We start from the raw sequence: 24,521 nt of genomic DNA on the forward strand, positions 1-24,521 counted from the left end.
GAAGGCATCTGCGTGTCTACCACAAAATATCAATCAATCAAGAAATTCTCATCCCCTTCTCTCTCTCTCTCTCTCTCTCTCTCTCTCTCTCACACTGTAATGGTTATCTGTCTTTGTGGGTATTAATTAACGTTCTCTGATCTCCAGCCGCCAACACTAACCAACTCTCCCTCTCTCTCTCTCTCTCTCTCTCTCTCTCCATTTTTGCCTTTCTGCCTGTCAAATATCAAATTATCACCCACTTCCTACGCGTGATATCGTACCTTCTCTGTCATGCAAAATCAAAACCCTCTCTCCACGTTGTTATATATATATATATATATGTTCAGAGCAGACAAGAAAACAGAAGAGAAGATAAGGTTGCAATGGCAAGTTCTGGCAATGGCGGTGGGAATCGCGTTAGTAGTGATGTGGGTGGTGTCGGAGTGAGAAGCGCGGCGGAGAAGGAAAAGACGAAGATGAGGGAGAGGCAGAGAAGGTCCATCACCACCAAGATCTTTCACGGCCTCCGCAAGCACGGCGGTTACCGCCTATCTCCCCGCGCCGACATCAACGAAGTCCTCCGCCACCTTGCCCGCGAGGCCGGCTGGGTCGTCGACGCCGACGGCACCACCTACCGCTCCCCCGCTCCACTCCTCGTACGCCTCTTCTTCCTTTCCCCGAAAAAACTACTTCCCGGGGTTCTAATTTCTCTTTTATCTTCTGCAAATTTTATTTCTTCTTCTTCCTCCTTTCTACTTTTTTCAACTGCTTGTTTGTTTCGCTTTCCAGGCGCCTAATCCCTGCCCACTGTGCGGCGGCGCCGGAAAAAGAAGCCGAACGCCGACGCCGACCAGCAGCGTGATCAACGTTTCCGGCGGGGGCGATTCTTCCACCGCCTCTTTGTTCTACTCCGGAGCTTGGTCGGAATGCGACAACCCCCTCGCAGAATACATGCAAGGAAGCATCGGCCTACCCCAGTCACAGGACGCAGCAAGCGGCGGAGGAGCTTTTCCTGCGGCGTACGATGGAAAACAACGTCCTCTCGTCTACTTGCAGGAGGCGAGGGCGTCGAATCAGAACACCCCTGTGGGTTCACCGAGAAACGGGCCGTGAAAACCAGGAGATAGCGACCAACGTAACTTTTTTGTTCCTCTAGTTAGTTACTAGGGCCTTGAACGCCGGCGTGTTCCTGGACGTCGTTGTTTGCTTGACCTTCTCTGGTTTATGCGGAGATGGTAAAGAAGACTTGAAACTACTTTTGAATTAATATGCATAATAATAATATGCAAGGATACACATACATGTATAGAATCATGTTTTATATTTTTCTCACTATTATTTGAGAAAAATACATTATACACTCTAATGGATGGTTTGGTATAAATAAAATATTTTGCAAAGGTTACCATTTTAATGATTCAATGAGTCGATTAGAGTCTTGAATCAGATGAAATATCAATTTAATCTCTCTATGATCAAAAGCAAGGATCTCTGGAACTCCACTTAGGCTCTCAAATTCTTTAAGTTTAAAGTTAAATTAATTTATATTTGTTATTTTAATGTGCCTAATTTAATTTGGCTCATGCACCGCCGACCTTATGAGCTTTGTGCACTGTGATTAGATGCTTCATAAATAAGGTGCTTTACAAGTTGTTTCAACAAAACTGTGAAACAAAATAACAACGTCGTACCTACCAATCTCACTCTAGCAGTGAGTTAAAAGGATTGTTTTGCGATTTATGGTCCGTTACTGTTATTAGATATGAACTCAAGAATCCTCATGCCTTTTGAACTCCAAAATTATAAAAACAACCATATACCATGCATGCGGTAACAAGAATCACAAGCCTCAGCCACATGAACTCCATTAACCCACAAACGTTTAGTACAGATTTTTTTTTTTTTTTCTTGAGGGGGGGGGGGGTTCTGAAAAGGATGAAAAAGAAGCCAGGACCACAATTTGCAGAGAAACAACTTATAATCCTTTCACTAATATTATCCTGAATATAATCTGCACGCAATTCAGAAATTTAAAGCTAGGTCAAACTCACCAATACTGCTGCTTCATCTCACTGACTCTCCCCTTAAATATATATACCTCCTACTTATGTGGCACTCCCATCTCTAACCAACGTAGTTCTCGGCACTGGATGTCAAAAGTTGAAAGAACAATTGCAACGGTGTCCTCCTTAGTGCAACTTACTATTTGTTTCTTAATAATATTATAAAGCATCATTTGCATAACTACCCACCAATCCATATTCCAAAAACTCAAAGCTTCCTCGCCATGTCTGAATAATGCCTGCTTCCACTGCTAGTTCTTCTTTATCCTCGAGTTTATAACTGGAAGCGTTCAGACAAGCGGGTATTTTTAAACTTCCCAAAGGTTCAAAGACAAAAGCAAAAAAGGACTTACAATTACATTTTTACTATACTTTCAGAAACCAGGGATTTCCCCAGGCATCGGAGCCAACTCATTCTTATTGAACCTCTCCTCATCGTAGAAAGTAGCTTTGACAATCCTACCTCCAAAATAACGGCCTTCAAGGTCAATAAGGGCTTTAGTTGTCTCTTCTGATCTCTCGAACTGCACAAAGATTCTTACCGCCTCTTCAGCTGGGAAATTTGGCTCTGTTATCTCAAATATGAGGACCCGAGTTACTGTTCCAAATTTGGCGCACTCTGATCCAACCTCATCTTCTAGTTCGTCATCTACCTCACCAGGGCCCACCTTCAATTGGAAAGCACAATAATGTTAATGATTCATTCTTCTGTTCTGTTGTTTTTCATACAATTCACAAAACAGCAAGACAATGTAAACTACAAGAAGTGTATAATTTTAGGTATCAAAGTTTCATCGAGAAATTAGTTACAAGGAGAGACCAACTGCAAAATGCAGGAAACATTCATAGTACATTTGCAAACACAGAACTTGTAGCAAAGCATGCATATGTAGAAACTGAACTGAAGAAAATAGAGGATAGACAACAGCAATTGGTGATGGATAGTTATTTAAAGGAAACAAATAAACAGCTTGGATTTAGTTGGCACCAATATTCAGAAAACATGAAAATTCTTCATAAATCAGTGTTCAGTAACATCCATGGAAAAATTGATTTCTGTAGCATTTCCATATAAGCCTCCTAAATAGAATTGCTTTATTCTAGACTCCCTTGAAGATAACACACACAAAACAAACAGATGTCTGTTAAAAAGAAGTGGAAAAGGCCTGATGATAAAAAATTCTTCTACAACCAGAAATTGGAGCAGGGGCAATGCATAGGCATAGCATACAAAAATTAGTAAAACATAATGATGAAGACAACAAAACTGAAATCATCATGTTCAAGTACATAAAACTGGTAGAAAAACTCACCTACTACATTTGAAGTAAATGAAAGAAATAAAAGATCTCTAGTCCTTTTTTTTTCCCACATGCCAAATTTTTTTTTGTATTAGCTAAATTGCATAGATGAGCAGAGAAATAAAAATACATTCTTCTCCTCAGATCTTGTCTGACTATGGAAAAATAATGGAAACAGAAACAACTCTGATAATGAGAGTTGTAATGCAGCGTATTACAAAACAAATAAAGAAAATATTAGTCTTAACAACTGGCAGGACAGAGAAAGAGAGTGACTGAAAAAATAAGGGTAGAAGGAAATCTTGACGGTTTAAATTGCCTCCTTTATATGACTATATGTTAGGATAGGTATTTAATTTACCTTTTTTTTGTTAAATGAATTTTAAACTGCTATACTTTCACTTGGATCCACTTTGCTCACTAGTTTAGTCAATCCCTACCTACATATACATTCTTACACCATATTAGCTCAGATGTGAAACTCAGTCAAATACCTTGTCAGAAAGTGTCACGTGTAGCTTATAAGTGTATAACTTTGACTGAATTAGAAGCTAAAACTAGATACGAGTAAAAATGGAGGATTGAAAAATGTATAGCTCCTACCAGATTTGAAATGAACACTGCCAGTCTTTTTATTCCCGATCTCTCTATTCTTTTTCTTCTTCTTCTTCTTCTTCTCTCCATAGTTGTCAAAGGCACACCTGAGGCGTGCCTAGGCACGAAGGGCACAGAGGCGCAGCTCTGTGCGCCTCATCACAACTGAGGCGCAGCACAGTGCTTGAGGCGCTGCCTAGGCACATGAGGTGCATTCCTTGTTATACAAGTGTATTAAAACTTTGTTGTCCATTTGTCATTTTAGATTTTATTTCTTGTTGATCTGATTGCATATTCTTGTATATCAGAGAGAGGCAAACCTAGGGGTATAAGTGAGGTCTGCCGGATCTCTCACTCGCTGGGATCCTTAGGTAGTGATGTCAACTTGCTAGATCACGATAAAAGGGCACCCTACACTAAGAGCCATGCACTTCCATTTTCAGTTTGTTTTTGTTTTCAAAGTTTTGTAAACAAAAATAGAAAACTCTATTTTGTTAGTTTTCATTTTCACTTTCATGCCCAGCATTGTCATCACCATCTCCTTCATAAAACCCGACTTTTCCTCCATTGTCTCCAGTTCCCATGGGAGTTGCCAGCGACTGGAAGGAAGGCCAAAGGAGTAGCTGACAACCTCTAGAGTCTCCTCCAGTCGCCAGCAATGCCGGGGTAGGAGAAAAATAAAAAAATAAAATAAAAAAGTAAAATACATATAACTAAAATAAACTCAATGTTGTCAAACATGATAAGTTAAAAAAATGAAAACTGAACAAAAAAAACTGAAAATTCAGTCAAAGAGATCCTAAGATACCAGCACTAAAAAGCCTGCCTTTGTTAATTGTAATATGCCTTGCTTGATATTGAGACTAGTTCAAGTCTTTGATTCAAAAAGTTATCATCTCATCTGCAAAAAGCTAGTGAGAAACCTGTTCCAATGTTTCTTTATTCCCCGCTAAGAAACCCCTTATGCAACCTAATGTTATAACCCTTGGGTAGAACTCACCCTCTGATGTAGAACGGATTTGGCGTTCAAGCTCCAAATAGCTGTTATAAAGTTATGTCCTTTTTCGTCTTTTCAATTTTATGTCTATTTTAGGGTTTTTAGGGTTACTGATAGTAGTTTAACATGTTTTCCTCTTCATTAGAGGCAGTCCTTTGCATAAAAAATCATCCTACGAGTTTTTACTCCAAACTATTGGTGGATTCCAGTTTTGTGTTCTCACGGATTTCACTAGAAATCCTTTGCTTCATGCTGCGTCAAGTGGTATTAGAGCCAAACTCTATATCCACCCAGATCACTTGAAATCTCCTACTTCGCTAGCACAAGCAACTCCCATTCACTTGAAATTCTCCTGCTTCAGCGCCAACACCTCCACCCATACATCCCAAATGCCAAATCCAACCATCACCGGTGACATCTCTCGAGGTGAGTTCACCACCTACTCCAAGCACCAGATCAGCCGTTGCGCAACCACCTTGCCGTGCCACACCGTTGCCAGCGATTACACCCATATTTGCTATTGGCCACCATTAAATTCTCCACGCCTTCAGATCTACTGCTAACCGCCTCGTGCGCAACCACCTTGCCGCGCCACACCATTGCCAGCGATTACACCCATATTTGCTATTGGCCACTGTTAAATTCTCCACGCCTTCAGATCTACTGCCGACCGCCTCGTGCTCACCTAGATTCGACCGCCACCACTTGGATCTGAGTCGTCGCCAGTGGCTCTATCCAAATTTGTTGTCGCCAGCAACCACCACCTCTGATCCGCTACCGGCTACCCCTTCGCTCTTCTAGATCCGACCACTGCTACTCAGATCTGACCTCCATTACCCAGATCTACTGCCTCTGCATCGCGTTTGATTGAGCTTTATCCATGGGTGACACACCACTACCAATCACTAGGGCAAATTTGGACACCCAAAACAGGAGAATTGATGATCTCACTACTCAAATTGAGGAGATCCGTCAACTATTATTACGGGCTGTTGGACATAAAGGAGGAAACAAGAAGTTGATTGTCAATGGTAATGGTCAACGAGAGAATAACAGGAGGCCCGCAATAGGAGATAGTGACTCGGAGTTGGATGATGATCTCGAGGATTTGGCCCAAAACACCTTCAACGATTATAGGATTAAGGTAGATATTCCTCCATTCTTGGGAAATCTAAAGATCGAAGATTCCTTGGATTGGCTAGTGGAGGTTGAATAGTTTGTTGAGATCATGGAGGTTTCGAAGGAGAAAGTGGTAAGATGATGGCTTTCAGATTGAAATCAATGACTGCATTGCGGTGGGATTAGTTCCAAAAGACCCGCCAAAGATAGGGAAAGAGTAGGGTTCGAACTTGGAGAAAGATGAAACGACTTATGATGGATTGGTTCCAACCTGCAGATTATGAACGGATTTTGTATTGCATGTACTTGGGATGCGTGCAAGGCAATCGTACAGTGTCAGATTATACCAATGAATTCATGTGGCTGGTAGAACGTAACAATCTGCTAGCATCCGAAAATCAGAAGGCAGCCAGGAATACCAGTGGCTTGAAAGTTGTTATTCATAATAGAACTAGTATGCAAAATATTTGGACGTTGTAGGAAGCCATTAATATGGCATTGAAGGCTAAGATGATGGAGGCCGATAAGAGAGCGATCAATTATCGAAGGGTTGCTCAACCTATTGAACAATTATCGTCCGTTCCGATGAATAGAGGAAAGATCCCACAACAAACCCAAGTCACCCCTAGTAAAGGTGTTGCTGAGGGCAGTAATAGGGTTACTAATAGAGGTCCAGCTTGAAATCCACCTCAAAAAGAGAACTCGCATGCTAGACCCATGGGAGATATTTGCTATAGGTGCCACAAGCCTAGGCATTGCTCCAATAATTGTCCAGAACGGAGGAAGGCTAACTTTCTAGAGGCTGATGGAAAGGACGAAGACAGAGAAGAAGAAGAAGAGGAAAATGCGATAGTGGATGATGAATATGATGGGGTCGAGTTTGCTGTTGAAGAAGGAATGGAGAGACTCAATTTGGTGTTATAGCTAGTCCTTTTGTCACCTAAGGAAGAGGGACGACGTTATAGCATTTTTCGTTCGCTTTGTTCTATCAAGAATAAAGTGTGAGGTGATTGTAGACAATGGGAGTTGTGAGAACTTTGTTTCAAAGAAGTTGGTGAACCTGCTGCAATTACCAATTGAGAACCATCCGAGTCCTTATTCACTTGGTTGGGTGAAGAGGGGTCCTTCAGTTTGAGTTGTTGAAACTTGCAAAGTACCCCTTTCTATTAGCAAGTATTACAGGAACAATGTGGTATGCAATGTTATTAACATGGATGCATGCCATATCCTTTTAGGTTAGGTCGGAATCTTGACCCTTCCTTGACTTGAACTCGACACTGCAGCCTTGAAGTTACCCCCAAATTGTTGATTTTGGATCTGGTTAAGTTTCATCCAGATCTTGTTCTTCTTGAATATTGCCTGTAACGTCAGTTCCTGTAGCCTGGCTTTCTTTGCTGTTTGTTTCATCGATGTTAGCATCATCTTTTTAACCATCAATCTCAGCTCATCCTTCAATCCACTAATGAAATTAGACACAAAATATGGTTCTGTTAGGCTCAGTTGAGATATCCACAATATCGCCCTTAATTCTTCGAACTTCATTTGGTACTCTATCATCGAACCCTCATGCATTAACTCGTTAAATTCTTCAACTACATCCGCCATACTCCTTTCTCCAAACCGATCACATAACTCCCCCGAAAATTCAGCCCCGCTCATCTCACCACCCTTGGCTTGTCTCCAACCTTGATACCATGAGTTAGATGTATCACTGAGATAGGCTATTGCCAAGGTTACCTTTTGCTCCTCATTAATACTGTAAAATTCAAAGAATCTTTTAAAACGACAAATCCACCACCTTGGTTTCATACCCTAAAATACTGAAATTTCCAGTCGAGGCATAGGCGCATGAATAGTAATTTGGGAAGAAGTACCCCTTACCTGATTACCTTGGATCTTCTGACCATACTGCCCCACCATCTCTTTGCCCTTCTCCAATTCTCGTACACTTTCCTCGATGATTGCCATATCCTCTCGACTCTGGATCATAGCCTCTTGAGTCTAGGACATGCCAAATTCCAGCACCTCCATCCAAGTCTCCAATTGCTTCAATCGGGTACCTTCAGCCATTCTTTTGGGTCTATTGGAAACCACCTCTCGATCGTCGATCTTGCTTGAATCCACTGCCATTCGTCAAAACTCTGCATTTGTCTTTGAGTTGTGCCTTGAAGTCGCTAGGGATCATTAGCTCTGATACCAAATTGCCATGCCCTTAGGTTGAGGGCTGGGCAATCTAAGAATTCGGGTGAAATCCCGAGAAAGAAGATAGGTATTGATGAAGAAACAGATAGAACAAGAGAGAGAGATCGAGAGCAAAGAAAATGAGAGAAATTCTGTTATTACAAAGCTGCCAAACCCATTCTACAACAGCCTTCTTTAAAGGCGATTTCAGTTAAGTGTTTAACTGCCAGATAAAGTAGTTGTACTGTTCTAACTACTTAACCACTAGCTGTTACAGTTAGCTACAATAGTTCCCCAATGACTAATCTACCCCTGGGCTGTAACAACAACTCAACCACCTCACCAGCTAGCAAAGCATGAATACCCATACATGCTGAATACAACCAAGAATACAGGCAGCACCAGCCAAACATCACTTAATGTCTCCAAATTATCAATAGTCAAAATGTTTTTGCAAACTGCATGTCACCAGTTGAATGGTAAACACATCCCTTCGGAGGAGACCCAGAGACCAAGTCAGTAAAATTGAATACTTCATAGATGTACATACCTAGCTACTAGGTACTTTTCATATATAACAGTAGTTTTGCATGTCATAAGGAAGCACACTTTTTTTTTTTTTTTTGGGGGGGGGGGGGGGTGTTGTCCATGAGCATAGAAAAGTTGGATAAATAAATATTAAATACCGAACAAGGAAGGCCCACGCATACAGACAGGATCAACATGAGTTATGGTTCACCTTAACAGACTAGGTTGCAATCTATTAACAAGACTATAGTTCAAGTTTCATTAAGATGCCCCTTCGGGAAAAAGTATAGGCATACACAAACAACATTACAACCCTAGCCCCCTGTTTAAGAACTTAAGCTGCAAGCTACCAATAATCAAATAGGGTAAAAATACACATGTCAAAGGAAAATTACCCAGTTAGTATTTGGTTTATCTGGAAAAGAATAGGGATAATAGGGGCACTGTCTAGACCTTTTCAGTTCTAATGTTGATGTTGATGGGTATTTGACTTGGGCAAATATCTAATCCTTCCATTGGTAATAAGATTGCCTATGAGTACATACATTGTTTGGCAGAAAGTGATTCCCTGGAAGTCAGATATCAAAAGGAAAAATTCACGGATTCAGGGAACTTTGATCCTAGATGAGAGAAATGGTTATAGATAAAAGAAATTGTAACTTAAATACATTGTCAATAGCAGCATTCTTATGGTCGGGGTGGTATCATACCACAAATTCAGAAGCAGGTCTCCATCACAGTTACATTTTCCCATCAACACTCAATATTTATGTTTCAAGTCATCTATGAGTGGTTTCCACTATGATGGCTCTATACGATTTCTACACGTGCTCTACGTTTCCTTCCTTTGATATTGAAGAACTTCTCACAACAATTTTGACCACATTCTCTCCATATCTAAGTTGGTTTTATAGACACAGAACACAATTTTTTTCTAAAGATCTGAAAATATTTTCACGTCATTCTGGGAAACAACTCAAGACCTGCGACAACATTCCTAAAATTTACAGCATCCCATATAACAAATTAAAATGTATAGCATCCACACACCCTTTCAAGAAATTAACAAAAACCGAACTTCATATGCTGCAACTAGTTTGGCCTGGATGAACAGAGAGATCAGTATCATACATACCATGTTTCTCAGCATTAAAACGCGCGTGGGTGGACTGCTGAAGTTCACGCTCTTCACCTTCTTCTCCTGCTTATTCTCGCTGGCATTGACAATAACCCCAGCTCGCCTATCAGTCTTCCTGGCCATCAACGGAGTGGTAATCCCCTGCTCCTGCTTTCCAAGGCCCTGCCCTTCTTTCCACCCCATCCTCGCCATCATTCTCTGCGCGGCACTCATCTGCCCACCAGCACCAATGCCCAATCCACCCGATTCCGACTTCCCAATAGTAAACCCGTCAACATTTGATGGCGGGGAAGGGGATCTCGGCATAGCCCCGCTCATAGCCGCCCGCCGCCTCCACGCTTCCTCGCCGGAAATATTCAATTCCCTCTCCTTTTCCCTCTCCGCCGCAGCAGCCTCTCTCTCCCTTTTCTCCCTCTCTTCCTCCTCCTGCCTCCTCCTCTCCAGCTCTCTCTTCATCTCCGCCTCCATCGCCTTCCTCTTCCTCTCCCTCCTATACTCCTCGTAGTCATTCGGCCTCGCTGGATCGTATTCCTCGATGACCGTAGACGTGACGCCCACGAGTGCCGGCTGAAACGCGGCGCTCCGAACGCCATCTTCCGCCACCACGGGGGGCGCCGCCGCCGACGAGATCACCGTCTTCGGCTGCGATGAATTCACTGGCTTGGGCTTCGGCTGGGCCTTGAGAATCGTTTGCGGAGGGGCAAAAGCCGGCTTGCGAAGCGCCGGCGGTGCCATCTTGGCGCTGCTCGACCACACATTGGATGAATTGACGGGCTTGTCTTCTTCGGAAGATGAAGGGGGAGGGAGATCTCCGTACAATCCCCCGAGCATTGTACGATTATGGATTCAGCGCGAAAACCCTAGCGCGACTGGAGTTGGTGTTCGGAAGCGAAGAAGATTGTTACCTACTAATCTCTTAAGGGAGAGGAATGGGATTGAGCGTTTCGTGTTGGGCCGCTGGCCCACCAAATCAGTCCTCTGTGTAATTAGGGTCTCAGTCGATGCAACACGTAAACCTACCTTTAAATAATAATAATAATAATAATAATAAGATTGACTATTTTCGGACACTGTAATTATATTTGTAGTTCGGATTATGGATGTTTTATATGTTTTTGAATAAAGTATATAAAAATAAATAATTTTTAAGAATATTTAAAAAATAAGTAATATTAATTTCAGATTAAATAAAATTTTTAATTCGTAGTCCCGATTTAAAAAATAATTACAATTCAAATTAAAAATAATTTTATTCAATAATAATAATATTAAGTGCTAATTTCAGTAAGCATCTAAGAGTTGGGTTGTACAAGAGTGTGGGTCTTAATTAATTATTCACTTGTTGTATTTAAATAGGGTTTCAATATGATGAACTAATTATGCTATATCTTTGCACAACTAGATATTAAATTAATATTATAATAGACAAAGATACATAAAAAAATTGAGTAAAAATCATTACATGCACAAAAATCTTTTAATATTGGTTTAATCTTTTATTTAAAAAATCAAATAATTATAATTTAAGTATAAAAAAGTATATAAACTCCATTGCCCTTTCCCCTTTCTCTTCTTGGTTTTTCAACAACCCTCTCCTCCTACATCATCAAATAATTGATGATAAATATGTGATCAACAGCAATCCAACTTGGCTGGTATTTCTTCTGGTCAGTTCGGTTCAAAGTTAGAACATCAATTTCAACAAATTCTTATCACTTCTATGGTAATGAAGATTCAGTTGATTCCATGCATTCATCAATTAATCAAACAAAAAAATGAGACCTTTCTTTTAAGGTTTTGCTGAGTGCCCTATTACACTTCATTTTTAATATTTAAACACTCATATTAACTAGCAATAATAATAAATATATTATGTATTAAACTATTTTATTAACTAATATAAATATTTAAATACTAAAAATAAAATACATCAAATGTACCTTTCACTTAGCAAGGAAACTCCTCCATTATTACCGATTCTCGAACTTGAGGGAACTCTGGCAATGGCCACCTTAGTAGCCAATAGAAAAAAGGGACGTATTACACAAGCCCCAAGATTTGGATACTCATCGATAGCCAAAAACAAATTCACCTGTATAAACACGATATTCATCAGAAAACATGCATTTACCCATCATCAGTTTGTGATTCACTTTGGCAGCAGAGGCCAAATCATACAAATAATATAGGAGTTTTGCATTACATCCCAACCTAAAGAATCAAGAAAAAAAAAAAAAAAAGAAGAGGTTAAAACGGAATACGCCCTTCTTTTCCTCGGTGCAGAGAGAGGCTGAGCACTCATTTGGCAAAGAATGATCAGCCTTATTTGGCAATTAAGCCCCATAATGTACAGCAGGCTCTAAATTTACCTCTCTTCCACCACCCAACCGGCGATGACAGTCTCGCAACCATATCCATGGCACCTGCATTAGTTAGGCTCCCTCAAACCGATAAATATACATCCAATTTTTTCCCACTTCAACTTTCCTTCCTGCTCTGCAGCTCCAGAAGAGAATTCTTTTTCAGTAGGCTTTTAACCACATCCAGGGCTCTTGTGTCGCAGCTTTGATTCTAGTTGCCTGACTCTAATGGCTGGGAAGACTGCGGAATTGGAGCCTTTTCCTGACTTGCTGATCCCCCAACAATAGTTTTACCCTCATCTACGGATGCATCAGTTGATGGTGGCGAAGGATTGGCAGCAGCACGTGGATCCAAATTATCAACCCGAGGATCTAATTCCACTTGGAGCTCACCATTTGGTAAAACTGAAGGCCTATCAGCAGCAGATGGCTCAGCTGAATTTAATGTTTCCCTCCATTCAACCCACTCAGGTGGCTTATCACTTTCTTTGGCTTCAGTCCTGTTCGATTCCTCTGACGATTTATTTAGCATGGGATCTTCTGAACTTAGCTTTTGTGCAGGCACTAGAGATGTTGCAGTGTCAGCTAACTCCACTTCTTCATTGACCACCACCTCATCATCACCAGAGCTATTAACAACTTTGGTCCGTTCAGCTTTCGTTGATGGAGAAGCAATGGAGTCGGCTGAGCGTTCATTACCTACTTTGTCATCCTCAAAGGCGAACCAGTTGGAATTTGTAAAGAGGGAACCACTGAAGAAAAAAAGTATTAATCATGTCAAGTAAAAGAGACTACCAGAATAACAAGGGGCGGGAGAACGAGCAAAGCAACATTGAGAATCATCTACTTGACGTAGGGTTCAGGATGACAACAGCCACCTCAAACACTAATAAATAATTGGCATTAGCAGACTATTTCGGACATAAAAACAACCACCTATCATTTCATCCACAACGAGCATCCAAGAAAACACTTAACATGGATAACAATCATGACTTAAAATACATTGAGATTCCCCAAATTAATAAAAGAGAACATATTTAACAAGATCAAAAATCGATGCCCTTGAATAAATTCTAGGAAGTAGGAATCAAAACTTGATGCATTTGACAAGCTTTACTAAGTAGGATGTGCATCAAGTTGTCCAAACAGTCAGCAATAATGAGGTAGATTAGTGAAGTTTTTGATGGTTGTGTATTCTTTGGTCAGTATGTGAAAGAACAAATGGCCTCCCATAATGGAAGATTTGGGGTTACATCATTTTGCTTCATTTTGATAGGTGATGGTGAGAGGGACATGGGGTGGCTTAAAATTTGGTTTACTAGGGACAGGCAAACGTTGGTAGCAATGGTAAGGTTGCTCCTTTGTGACAGGAGGAAATAGTCTCTTTGCAATGCAACAACTTTTTCTTTCCCGACTAACCTTATAAAAGCTTCAGAAAAATAAGAGTTTCCACGTACCTTTCCTGGTCATCTCCCAGACGAAGAGAAGATATGACAACCTCAGCAGATTCATCATCAAAATAGACATCCTGCCAAAGCCAAAGGTTACCATAAGGAACTATATTGAACATTACAAGCAAAATATTTCTTTTAACAAACAGAGGCTAGATGAAAATGTAAACTATATTTATCTCTTCCATTACAATGAAGAAAAAACGTAAAAGAATTTGAATTATGAGCCTTTTACATGGCTAAAAACGCTTGCTATTTCTAATCCCCAAAAAAGCTAGCTTCTAAACACTGTTAAACTTTTATTAAGCAAGAAAGCCAATTAAAAATAGCAGGTGCCAAACAGACCCTCAAGCATAGCAACTTGGATATTTTTAGCAGCTATATCATAATAGCATGGGCAGAACCACCTTTGTGCTACTTATCCAAGTTGCAAAAAAGGGAGAGAGGGAATAAAAAAATTATATTTATTTAAAAAAGGAAAAGAAAAATTAGAAGATCAATTAGGAGAGTACAGCTATGAAGGACAACCAATAGTTGTGCTAGTAGGGAAGAACAATTTTGTTCACATTGAGTTGAATGCCAGGAAGAGGGAAGCTCAATCAATATCAGTTAACATATTAAGACATTGCAGCATTAGTTTTAATACATGTTTTAGTCCTTAATAAGGTAGGATGGTGTAAATGGATCCATACAAAAGCTAAAACTGTTCGGACAAGGTATTGTTAGTACCTAAAAATATGTGTGATTTTGATTTGCCTATTAGAACACATGATAATATCAAACCTTTATTATGGGCATCATTTTGTTGCCTGGCTCATCAATAATTTCTATACACGTAGATGTATTTTTCCATCTGATCTCCTAAGCGATTTCAAAACTGTTGGATCATGATTCAATTTGGTTGGTAATTCAAGAAAAAGGGCTTTGCATGTGCAATTTGAATGTTGATTTGACAAATAACCAAGAACTGAAACCCACCTCCTTCAAAAGACTGCTGCCCTTTACAGATATCTGTACAACCCCTTCCTAATGAAGGTCACTTCACACCAACTACATTTTCAAGTCCAAGACATGCTTAAGCATGCATGTTTCACCTCTGTAGTTTCAATTCTAGTAGAAAAATAATATTAATATGAAAATTTACCACTTAAAAGTTAGAACAATGATAACAGTGTGTTATTACTTATTAATAATTTCAATTTATTTGTTGGTTTAGGAACTCAAAACTAATATACAACTAAATTTTAGAGGAAATCTGGAGCTAGTTCAATGTTGCCACTTTTTTTCTTTTTTTGCTAGGTAGAAACCCCATATTGCCACTTTCTTGTCCTTCATTTATCAGGGCCCTTTCAATCCCCAAAATGTCATCCACATAAGGTGATTTATCATTGCCATAGTGATCATTTAAATTGCAGAATAGCTAGTCTGCATGTAATGCTAAGGCTGTATAACTGACTCTCATTATGGCTAGTGCCCTGCAGCATCAACTAATCATTTACAAGATGTTGATTCAAAACTAATCAGACAAGGCCAATTCAAACATATATACCTCATCATCTCGCTCAAGTGAACCATGAGCCTGCAAGCAGCAACGGAAGATACATTAATTCAGGATAAAATTGTACTCCTAATGAGTATTACACCATTACATAAACCAGGGCCTATACCTAGACAAACCATTGTGCAAGGATCATAAGGACTATAAAAGCAAGCATAGAATGAGATCCTGGGTTTAGACCGAGTCACAGAACTGAATTAATGGGAGGCAACAATATTCTAGTGGCCATATAAGAATTAATGAACTAATACTACCTCTGGCCCAAAATGATTCTCCAGTTCAACAGGCAAAACATTTCAGGGGCATATTCAAATATATAAATTTTACTGTAGCATCATATTCACAATATGAACTATATAATGGAACACAGCCATATTAAGTATCTTCATTCACCACTATCTCATGGACCTTTTTCATATGAAGATGGTGTTGGAACTTTATCTTAGGGTATCCAGTGTAAAATTTTACCACATTGTTCTTTTGCACGCATTGGTATTGTCAATGTGATTTTCATAAGTCAATATCAATGCCATGCCATTGACCCTAATTTGGTTAGGATAAGGTGCAAATGATGATGGTGATGACGATCATATTCTTTGTCGGCTAATATGAGTCAACTTATAATTGTTTACTCACAGCACAACATCGAGACACTGAAAACAACAAAGTAGTTTGTTTTTTCACCTATTAAAATAGTGAGACAGAAAGTGAAAAAAAAAAAACATGGTATTTTGAAAGAAAAAACAGTTTAGAAAAAGGAAAACACTAGCAGAAATCTCCAACATATACAGTATATCTTTGGATATCTAACAAAATATGGACAATACAAAGAAATAGATGAAGCAAATGGACCTCAGTAATATATGCAAAGCACTTCAATTATGCTGTGAGTAAAACCTAAAAATTTGGAGCATCATGTTCTTTTCAATATTATTTTGATAGTTAATGAGGCTACAAAATTTGATGACTTCACATCTAGAGATATCATATACCTCAACTGCGATAATGAAAAATGGACCAAACCTCTCTTACTTGAGTAATAAAATTCTTTCAAGAAATCATATAAGCACTTCCCCATTGATAAAATTGGTATATCACTCCCCTTTTAATGTATTCCTCTAAACATCTTTCCTTGACTCCTAGATTGCTCGGCTATAATATAACAATCAAGAAAGTAGCTGTTGGACGAGATTGGGTGTTCAAGTTTAAAAAGGAAAGATAAGCTATGTTACACGGAAACACCTCGTAAGAACCGTTTGCCCGTTTCCGAAACATTTCTTATTCCCATTTCGAACCCTATTTATACCTATTTTTTTAGAAGAATGTCCGTTTTCATGTTTCCGTTTCCTATCGGAAATATTTCCCGTTTTCGTTTCCGTGCAACATAGAAGATAAGGTGGTTGGATAAGATAAAGATTTAAAAGATAAGGAAGCCTGGTAGATAGGATAAAGCTCTAAGATTCAAAGAAGAGATTCAAGCTTGAAACCAGAAGATAAAGGCCAGCATGTTTTGAATATTAGTTACTGTTATCTAAATTTGAATTTGCTTCTATTTTCTAGGAGATAAGAGTAGATATTTTGCCTTGTATAAATATCTCCCTTTGAATTCAATAAATTCTTAAATAAGCTTTCAAGAATTCAGCTTATTTCAATAGCCTCTTAAAATTTTTGTTTATCTGAAATAAACAAATAAGAAAACTAACAAGAAAAGTAGGAAGCAACTAAAACAAGAAAAGAAGCATGTTGACTAGTTCAGAGAACTTGGGCAAAATACCTCTGTAATATCATCATTGCTATAAATGCCGTATTGAAAGGCCTGGCTTAAGTTATTTGCTAGAGCTGCCACATCATAATCTCTATCTTGGTAATCATCATCATCACTGTCCTTAGTCCGATCATGTAGAGCTGTTGGCCTCCTGATGAACGCACAATTAAGTAACATTCAAAGTACATATAAGGAAAAGAAACAATGAATTTTTATTAAAGTTAATTTAGTTTTAGGCTATCAGCTTTTTAACATGACAATTCCAAAATCAACCAAGCAAAAACAGTAAAATGATATAAAATTCCTAGTCCAAATCCAAAAACACAACCTCCATGAGTTGCATATGGAATTGAGAAGAATTCACTCACAGCTGAGGTATCTCAGGCAAGGACTAAAAATAAAGCCAAACAATTAGTGCACAACATGCACACAATATTATTAAACACTTCTTTCAAGTGTAAAAACCAATTACCCAATGCCTCTCATTTGGTATGGTATGAATTATATAAAGAAAGACAAACTTTAAGAATCTACCATGAAAGCATACTATATGAATGAGATAAGTGATTAAGAACCCCCAAAATTAACTAAAAACCAAATGCAGCTGCAGAAAATGCAAGTCCAAAAACAGGCCTCCTATTCACATAACCTTCGTAAACAGTTTCGTTATACAGTAAAAACTTTTCAATGATGACCATGATGTATATAGGACAATATTAGGGAAAAAAAAACAAAGAACAAGAGCATAAAGAAAAGAAATTATTGTTGGATAGACACAAGATAGACATGAGTTCTGAGATGTGTCACGACCCCAAGGATTCCCAATGATAGATTAATAAATATAGTAGTAGTTAACCTGCATGCATTACTATATTGTACAACTATTCTGAGGGTTACTAAGCCAGTAATTGTAATTTTCTTTTCTTTGTTGTTACAGATATTTGTCCTTAGCTATAAACAGTTATGCTTATCGTTGTACTGCACATGGGTGCATGTGGAAGGCTTTTAGGCTATTTATAAGCCACAGCTAGAGGGGGAAGGCATGTTTGAATGATAATTGAATTCTCTCTTAATTTCCCTCTGATCTCTCTCTCCCGATCCCTCTGATCTCCCTCTCCTTGCTGTTCTCTCTGTAATCCTTCCTTTTTTTCTTGCTGCATTTCCCTCCCTCTCAGTCTAATTCCCCCTCGATTTCTTCCAATTCCCTATCAAAACCCTAGGTAAATCCTAAGTACACGACAAGATGTTCCATAAATATAAAAAGTTCCATCTGGAATCAAGTGTATGGCATTTTGTCCTTCAACCGTGTGGTTCATGGCTATTGCGCATGCCTGGTGAGTTTACCTAGTGCACGCCCAAAAGGTAGTGGTTGCTATTTCTAAGCATTAGCATGAAAAATTATTCCCTACACTCAATGTTCAGACCCAAGCCCATGTAAAACAACAGGTACCAATAAAAAGAATCAGCTGCATGGATCTACATTGCTCATTACCCATGTTTAATTCAACTGAAATTATTACATTAATATAGACCAAATACCTACACAAGAGTTTGTAACTTATTATATTATATGAAGGGTGTCCCTAGTGCACAAAACACCCTACTTTGCTAGGGCTAGTGAAGGGTCATTCTTGTATGCAGCCTTACCCTTGCTTTGCAAAAGGACTGTTTTCACAGTTTGAACTCATGACATTCCTATCACAAATGAGGGATTTTAGCATTGCTACTAAGACTCAGCTGCTCTTATATTATCTGCTTGTCAGAAAATAAAAATATGCGTTGCATGCAGAATGCTAAAAAATAAATAATAATAGCCACCACTAATATGAAGAATAAGTGGGACAACTACTGTGATTGAGTAAGACCAACCCGCAGGCCCACTGGTGAACATTTTCCACACTGTTGCGCTTGACTAGAACATTTGTGTGCCAGTCCACCCATTCACGATTCTCCTGCCAGGAAAATACATATATTCAATAAGAATTGACACAAAGCAAGCATGGCTAAAAGCTGAGAAATACAGGTATAAGAGAGGCCAATACTATTTAAAATTGAAATTCGTGTTTAGAATACCCCACTCCTTGGTAATGTGTCCTAAGGACACCTTACTAGAAATGGTTGCAATGCAACTTCAAACACTATTGGAATATAGTTGTGGTTGCAATTTGAGTTTTGGAAAACCTGTAGATATGCTTGAATGTAACTGCTGTTGTTCCCAGCTTGAATAAGTTTGTTACATATGTGAGTCAAGTGCCCAATATTCCCTATCTTGGGTGGTGATTTACCATCAGCAGGGACTGTAGGCTGAAAGATAGGTCACATAATTGCAATAAGGTTTCAACAAGCATAAACAGAATTTTAAAAAATGAGAACTAACAGAGGAGTAGAAGCTGGCAGACAATCAAATAAGAAATTAATAAAAATGTCAAAGATTATTAATCACATACATGGTAATCATAGTGGTAGATGAACTAATTACCTTGTCGGGATCAGCAACCAATTTGAAATTATTTTCTGCTTCAAGAATTTTACCGACAAGATTACACTCATGAAGAAGATGTTCAATCAAAGAAGCATTCTTGCTCTCCAAGCAAGAGATTATGATGTGCTCTACATGATGATGCAGGAAATTATTGTAAGGGTACCTAGAGTCACATTTAAACCAAGTGAGGTGCCCAGAATTTATTTGCTGCACTGAAAACAAAGTGCAGAGAGAGAGAGAGAGATAAAATACTTACTCAAAAAACAAGTTTAGAATGCGTTTTAATGCGCCAAGGCTGATCAATTCTTTCTCAACAGTTTCACTACTAACGGTTACCAAGACAGAGATGAACTCTGTGATCTGCAACGGACCATCTTAGCATTAATTCATATTTACCACTATTCTTCATTTGCAAAACTATAATATTTTCTCCTAGAGGTGAGGGGATAGAGTGCCAACAGGAAGTGGTCGATTGAATCTTGGAGAAATAACAAACTAACATCTATCTCAAAATGGAAAAATGTGAAAGTACCTTCAGACGATGTTTTCCAAGGGGTGGCTGCAACTTGCCATACGTAGTAAGTAAAACGTTTTCCTCAGATGAAACATCCAAAAGCTTAAGCAAATGACCTTTAGAAAACAAAAAAAACAAAAGCTATTGGTTCCTCATGATAATACAATTCTTTGACTATGCTTCCTCACAAGAAATATCATCAAAACTAGAACAGCAGTTAGAATTGCTTGGGATAATATAAAACCACAGCCTTAACAAACCTTGACAGATGCATACATGGAATGCAAGGAAAACAGATGGTTCCATGAAACAAACAAAAGAAAATAGTTTTGAACAATGTCGCCTTCTGTATGAATTGCATGAATTTTGCATACCATAAACAGTAACCAAGAATGCAATGTGGTTCGATCTTAGTGATATAAATCAGTAAACTAAGATATCCTCAAGTATGAACTTTGTAAAGGGTATTGCTGATAAGAAACCAACAAATAAAATACTGATAAATTTAGAGTCTTCATCCATTGATCAATCAATGAGCAATGACCACTGCATTCAAGGTGTCCTCTACATGCCATAACCTTTCAAATAAGTATTCCAACATTTTCCATAGATCTTTCAAAACTGGTTGGTATCTGTTCAAAGATTTTTTTTTTTTTTCTTTTTTGTTCTTAGGAAACATAAATGAAGACAACATAGTAATAGAAAATGAGTTTATAAGCGTTTCTAATACTTATTTTTTAAGAGAAACCCCTATAAATCCTATTTAAATTAAACTATTGGCTAAAGACACACCCAGACCCCTCAACTTTCCCCGTTTAACCATTTTGCCCCCTAAACTTGAGGGGGGACCTATTGATCCCCTCAATTTTTAATTTTAAACCTATTACACACCTGGGTTAATGCGTGAGTTACACACGCGATTGAGGTGTGTGCAACACCATCATCTTCTTCTTCCTCCTTCCCAGCCTTCCTCATCACCGGCAACCTCCTGCCTTCCATGTGACCTCTCGCCTTCTTCACCACCGACCGACCCTGGTCCCTCTTTTCTCGCTGTTGACCAACCCCTAGTCTTGCCTTCCTCTATCGGTGGTCCCAATCTCTCTCTGTCGGTGGTCGTCGGTAGCATGGGAGGCTAGAGTTCGGTCGGTAGCTCGTCTTCCTCGTGCTGATGGCAGGCAACAACATCAATCGAGGTTGAAAGGCCGTCGATAGCAGTGGTTGGGCGTGGGTGGGCAAATCTAGGTCGGCGGCATGGGAGGTGAGCGATCGATCTCTCGCTCCCCTCCCTTGTGCTAGTGGCCGGTGGCAGCATCAATTGGGGCCAGCAATAGCAACGACTGGGCGTGGGCAAGCAAATCTGGGCTGGCGGCATGGGAGGCGAGCTGTTGGTCGGTTCGACAGCGTAAGAGATGGGCAGGCAGCGACGCTCCAACGGCGTGGATGGCCGCCTTCCTCTTTTTTCACTGGCAGGGAGGTGCATGCCATTGGAGGCTACTACATCCTCCTTGGACGTCTTCCGCAGGCTGTCCGCCGCCGGCCCACCTCTTCTCTTACAGCAATGAGACACACGACACCTTCTCATTGGCCTGGTCAATGTGGGGCCCACATCAAACTGCACATGTAACTCACACACAATACTTGCTAGAGTTAGGTGTGTGATTGTTACAAAATTGGTAGTTGAGGGACACAATAGGTTCAAAATTGAAAGTTGAGGGGGCCAATAAGTCCCTCCTTAAGTTCAGGAGGCAAATTGGTTAAACGGGGAAAGTTGAGGGGGCTGGGTGTGTCTTTAGCCTTAAACTATTATTAGTTTCTTTTAAAATTGCAATTCATTAGGAAATAACAATTAGAAAACAATTCAGCTTGAAATTCTAAATGAAAACAAGAGTACTTTGAGAAGAATATTAATGAGACTTCAAAAATTCACTTAATAAGACAGGTGTGTTTCAAACAAGGAGCTTACATGCACATCTAAAGCATGGACATGCTTGAAACATGTCTACAAGCTTTAACTGAAAACATACACTGGGGGCAGAAAGATGAATTTGAAAGACATGGGACAACCTAACTGAACAAAACCATCCCCTTTACTCCAAGAAGGTAACATATATACGTCAGAGATTGGAAGAAGGAAAAAAGGACATTGATAAGATCTACTAGAATCACCCAAGGAGACCGCTCCATCCATCTGAAATGAGATGAGCTTAACCAGTCTAATTCGCAACTTCCTTTTTGTTACTTATTTGCTTTATTTGCCTCTTTTCCAGATTTTTACAAGTTATTTTTCTTCCATTATGATATTGTCAGATTATCCCAAAATACAAGTCAATCCTCATTTGGATTTTTAGTTTCTGAAGCTTAAAGCCTACTAACTTCATGCTGAACTCTTCTTAACAAACTTTAGGCCTTTTGCTGCCATTTCTTTTCTAACATCTAAAAGTAGGTACTAAATCATATCCCATCATTCAGAATGCATTTATATAGGCCTGTCACATTGGCACTACATGTCTCTCAAATTTTGTAAGAATTGCCATAGGAGCAGTTTCTGTTGTACCATCCCCATGTCACTTCTCTATATCTTCTAAGAATAAGACATCCATTTCAGTAATTATTAGCTTCCTCACTAGAAGGGGAAACAAATCCAGCAATAGCTCGGGCCATAGCCAAATTTAGGTTTTCTGAGTACAGATAACCCAGAAATAAAGAACATATAATCTAGAACACAAGTCTCCAGATACTAGCAAATTTCAGAGATGCTCAACCATGACATAGTCTCAGTAATCTAGGATGTCTTGTAGAGTGTCCTCTCAGCCACCAAAAAAAAAGAGGGGGGGGGGAGGAAGGAGTGGTGTTTCCTTTCTTCCCTGAAGTAGATGAAGGATAAAGCCACCTAAAAGACAACTTCAAACCTGGTTTATCACCAAAGAATTATGTTATCCGTTTTGACCAAGGAAATGACTCCCACTATACGAACATCTCCACAATGCATGGTAGTCATATAGCTGGAACACAACACTGTATCATCTATGCCATCTCTTTCTCTTTTTTTTACATATATGCCATCTCTTTCAGACGCCCCCTATTCCTTTCCATTCCTTTCATTTTCAGTCTAACCTATAGTAGTTGTGGATAAGCACATGACAATAACTTGTTCAGGGAGAAAAACTGCACAGGAGAAAAACTGCACAAAAAGGGCATGATATAAAAATACATAAAAGATCCAGGATCACTACTAGTACTCCCAGTCATAAAAGACAACAAAGAAAATTGGAGAATGCTAAATGCTCATAAAAAAATGGGATAATTGAGAAAGAGTGAGGCATGATCACAAAGCAATTTACTGATGTTTTATTAATCCACAGTTAGTTCTGTTTCTGTCCCAACTACCACATCCAATAAACACATATTTGCCTTCTGAAGCAAACACCTAGCCATGGTAAGAATATGAGACAAATGTAATTCTTTAATACTAAAACTGGTAAAGAAACAACTAGATTGCATCATTGTAGCATGTAAACTGCAATATTTCATTTTTGGGTCCCTATGACAAATGATAGAACATGCATGTATTATAATTGAAGAATCAACTAGATCGTAACGCAGGTACCATCTCGTAACAAGTCGTGCATAGTATCCTAATATCCCCAAATAAGGTTATTCCATATTTCCAAGCAGACTCAACAATTATTCCAGATTTCTAATGCTTACACAAGAGAATAGGATTAGACATCAAGAACACAGCCTGAAAAATATAAGACAAACAAGTTCATATTTAATAGTTGATTAATAAAAACATAATTATGTATAAGGATAACTTAAAATAATGAAAATTCTAATGAAACAGAAAATCATCCAAAGGGCAGAGGGGAGACGAAGATAAAGAGCTTGATAAATAGACAATCAACATTCTCTTACCTAGGCTCTCCAGCATGCCATCTACTGTCTCGGGATTAGTAGTTATTGAAGATCCATGAGTTGGTTGACGACTGTACATATGATATGCCCCCAAGGTTGGCCTCTTGGGGTCTAACAAAGATATGCAAATGGACAATGAGTTGACCAAAACAGATTTAGGTCGTGACTCCTCGAGAGCATGACGGAATAGTCTTCCAATAAAACTGTGAAAGCAAAAACAAATATGTATAGCTAGTAAAGGGAAATAAGTAGATTATATCAAATTACAAAAACAAAGCGAGAAGGTTTTAATGATACCTTGGGCTGGAGATTTTAGCAGTCAGGCCAGAGGGAGCACTTCGAGTTATGGTACAAAGTGTTTCTGCTGCATTTGCATGCACTTCTGGGCAATCCTGCAATAATAGCATCAAACAAACATTTAAGTCAAATATATACGGGTGCAGAGCAACAACCTTGACTAAATCCCAAGTTCAAGCAGTAATCAGCAAAAAAGTCAGCGATTAACTCATGACAAGAAAGCTCTCAAGTAATACAGACAATGAATTCATGTCCACTGTCATCTCCCCAGGC

General features: G+C 39.1%; 3 protein-coding genes across 4 annotated transcripts in view; 1 reads left to right on the forward strand and 2 right to left on the reverse strand.

Moving 5' to 3' along the window:
• Positions 1 to 365: 365 nt before the first annotated feature.
• LOC127795793 (protein BZR1 homolog 2-like) lies at positions 366 to 1,375 on the forward strand. Its single transcript, XM_052327696.1, has 2 exons — positions 366 to 638; positions 772 to 1,375. The coding sequence occupies exons 1-2, from the start codon at positions 366 to 368 to the stop codon at positions 1,093 to 1,095; spliced, it is 597 nt and encodes a 198-aa protein (XP_052183656.1). The 3' UTR covers positions 1,096 to 1,375.
• A 438-nt stretch (positions 1,376 to 1,813) lies between these two features.
• Positions 1,814 to 10,843, reverse strand: LOC127794022 (DNA-damage-repair/toleration protein DRT111, chloroplastic). The gene is made up of 2 exons (XM_052324881.1): positions 9,901 to 10,843; positions 1,814 to 2,713 (listed from the first exon to the last, which is right to left on the reverse strand). The coding sequence occupies exons 1-2, from the start codon at positions 10,732 to 10,734 to the stop codon at positions 2,420 to 2,422; spliced, it is 1,128 nt and encodes a 375-aa protein (XP_052180841.1). The 5' UTR covers positions 10,735 to 10,843; the 3' UTR covers positions 1,814 to 2,419.
• A 1,168-nt stretch (positions 10,844 to 12,011) lies between these two features.
• The window catches only part of LOC127794021 (uncharacterized), a 29,225-nt gene continuing 16,715 nt past the window's right edge, over positions 12,012 to 24,521 (reverse strand). For both annotated transcript variants that reach the window (XM_052324879.1, XM_052324880.1), the window contains 11 exons: positions 24,249 to 24,343; positions 23,952 to 24,154; positions 20,055 to 20,152; positions 19,779 to 19,882; positions 19,520 to 19,685; positions 19,222 to 19,344; positions 18,910 to 18,992; positions 17,050 to 17,191; positions 15,267 to 15,296; positions 13,724 to 13,794; positions 12,012 to 13,015 (listed from right to left, as the gene is read on the reverse strand). In XM_052324879.1, the coding sequence (XP_052180839.1) occupies positions 12,475 to 13,015; positions 13,724 to 13,794; positions 15,267 to 15,296; positions 17,050 to 17,191; positions 18,910 to 18,992; positions 19,222 to 19,344; positions 19,520 to 19,685; positions 19,779 to 19,882; positions 20,055 to 20,152; positions 23,952 to 24,154; positions 24,249 to 24,343 (1,656 nt within the window). In that variant the 3' untranslated portion in view covers positions 12,012 to 12,474. The remainder of the gene's footprint in view (positions 13,016 to 13,723; positions 13,795 to 15,266; positions 15,297 to 17,049; positions 17,192 to 18,909; positions 18,993 to 19,221; positions 19,345 to 19,519; positions 19,686 to 19,778; positions 19,883 to 20,054; positions 20,153 to 23,951; positions 24,155 to 24,248; positions 24,344 to 24,521) is intronic.

Source organism: Diospyros lotus, chromosome 2 (genome assembly GCF_014633365.1).
Source record: "Diospyros lotus cultivar Yz01 chromosome 2, ASM1463336v1, whole genome shotgun sequence".
Taxonomy (NCBI): domain Eukaryota; kingdom Viridiplantae; phylum Streptophyta; class Magnoliopsida; order Ericales; family Ebenaceae; genus Diospyros; species Diospyros lotus.

Excerpts from the sequence above, each read along its gene's own strand:
- LOC127795793 (XM_052327696.1), top strand. The coding sequence starts at position 366 with ATGGCAAGTTCTGGCAATGGCGGTGGGAATCGCGTTAGTAGTGATGTG. Across the intron at positions 639-771 it reads GCTCCCCCGCTCCACTCCTC|GCGCCTAATCCCTGCCCACT; the intron begins GTACGCCTCTTC and ends TTCGCTTTCCAG.
- LOC127794022 (XM_052324881.1), bottom strand. The coding sequence starts at position 10,734 with ATGCTCGGGGGATTGTACGGAGATCTCCCTCCCCCTTCATCTTCCGAA. Across the intron at positions 2,714-9,900 it reads TTTTAATGCTGAGAAACATG|GTGGGCCCTGGTGAGGTAGA; the intron begins GTATGTATGATA and ends TTCCAATTGAAG.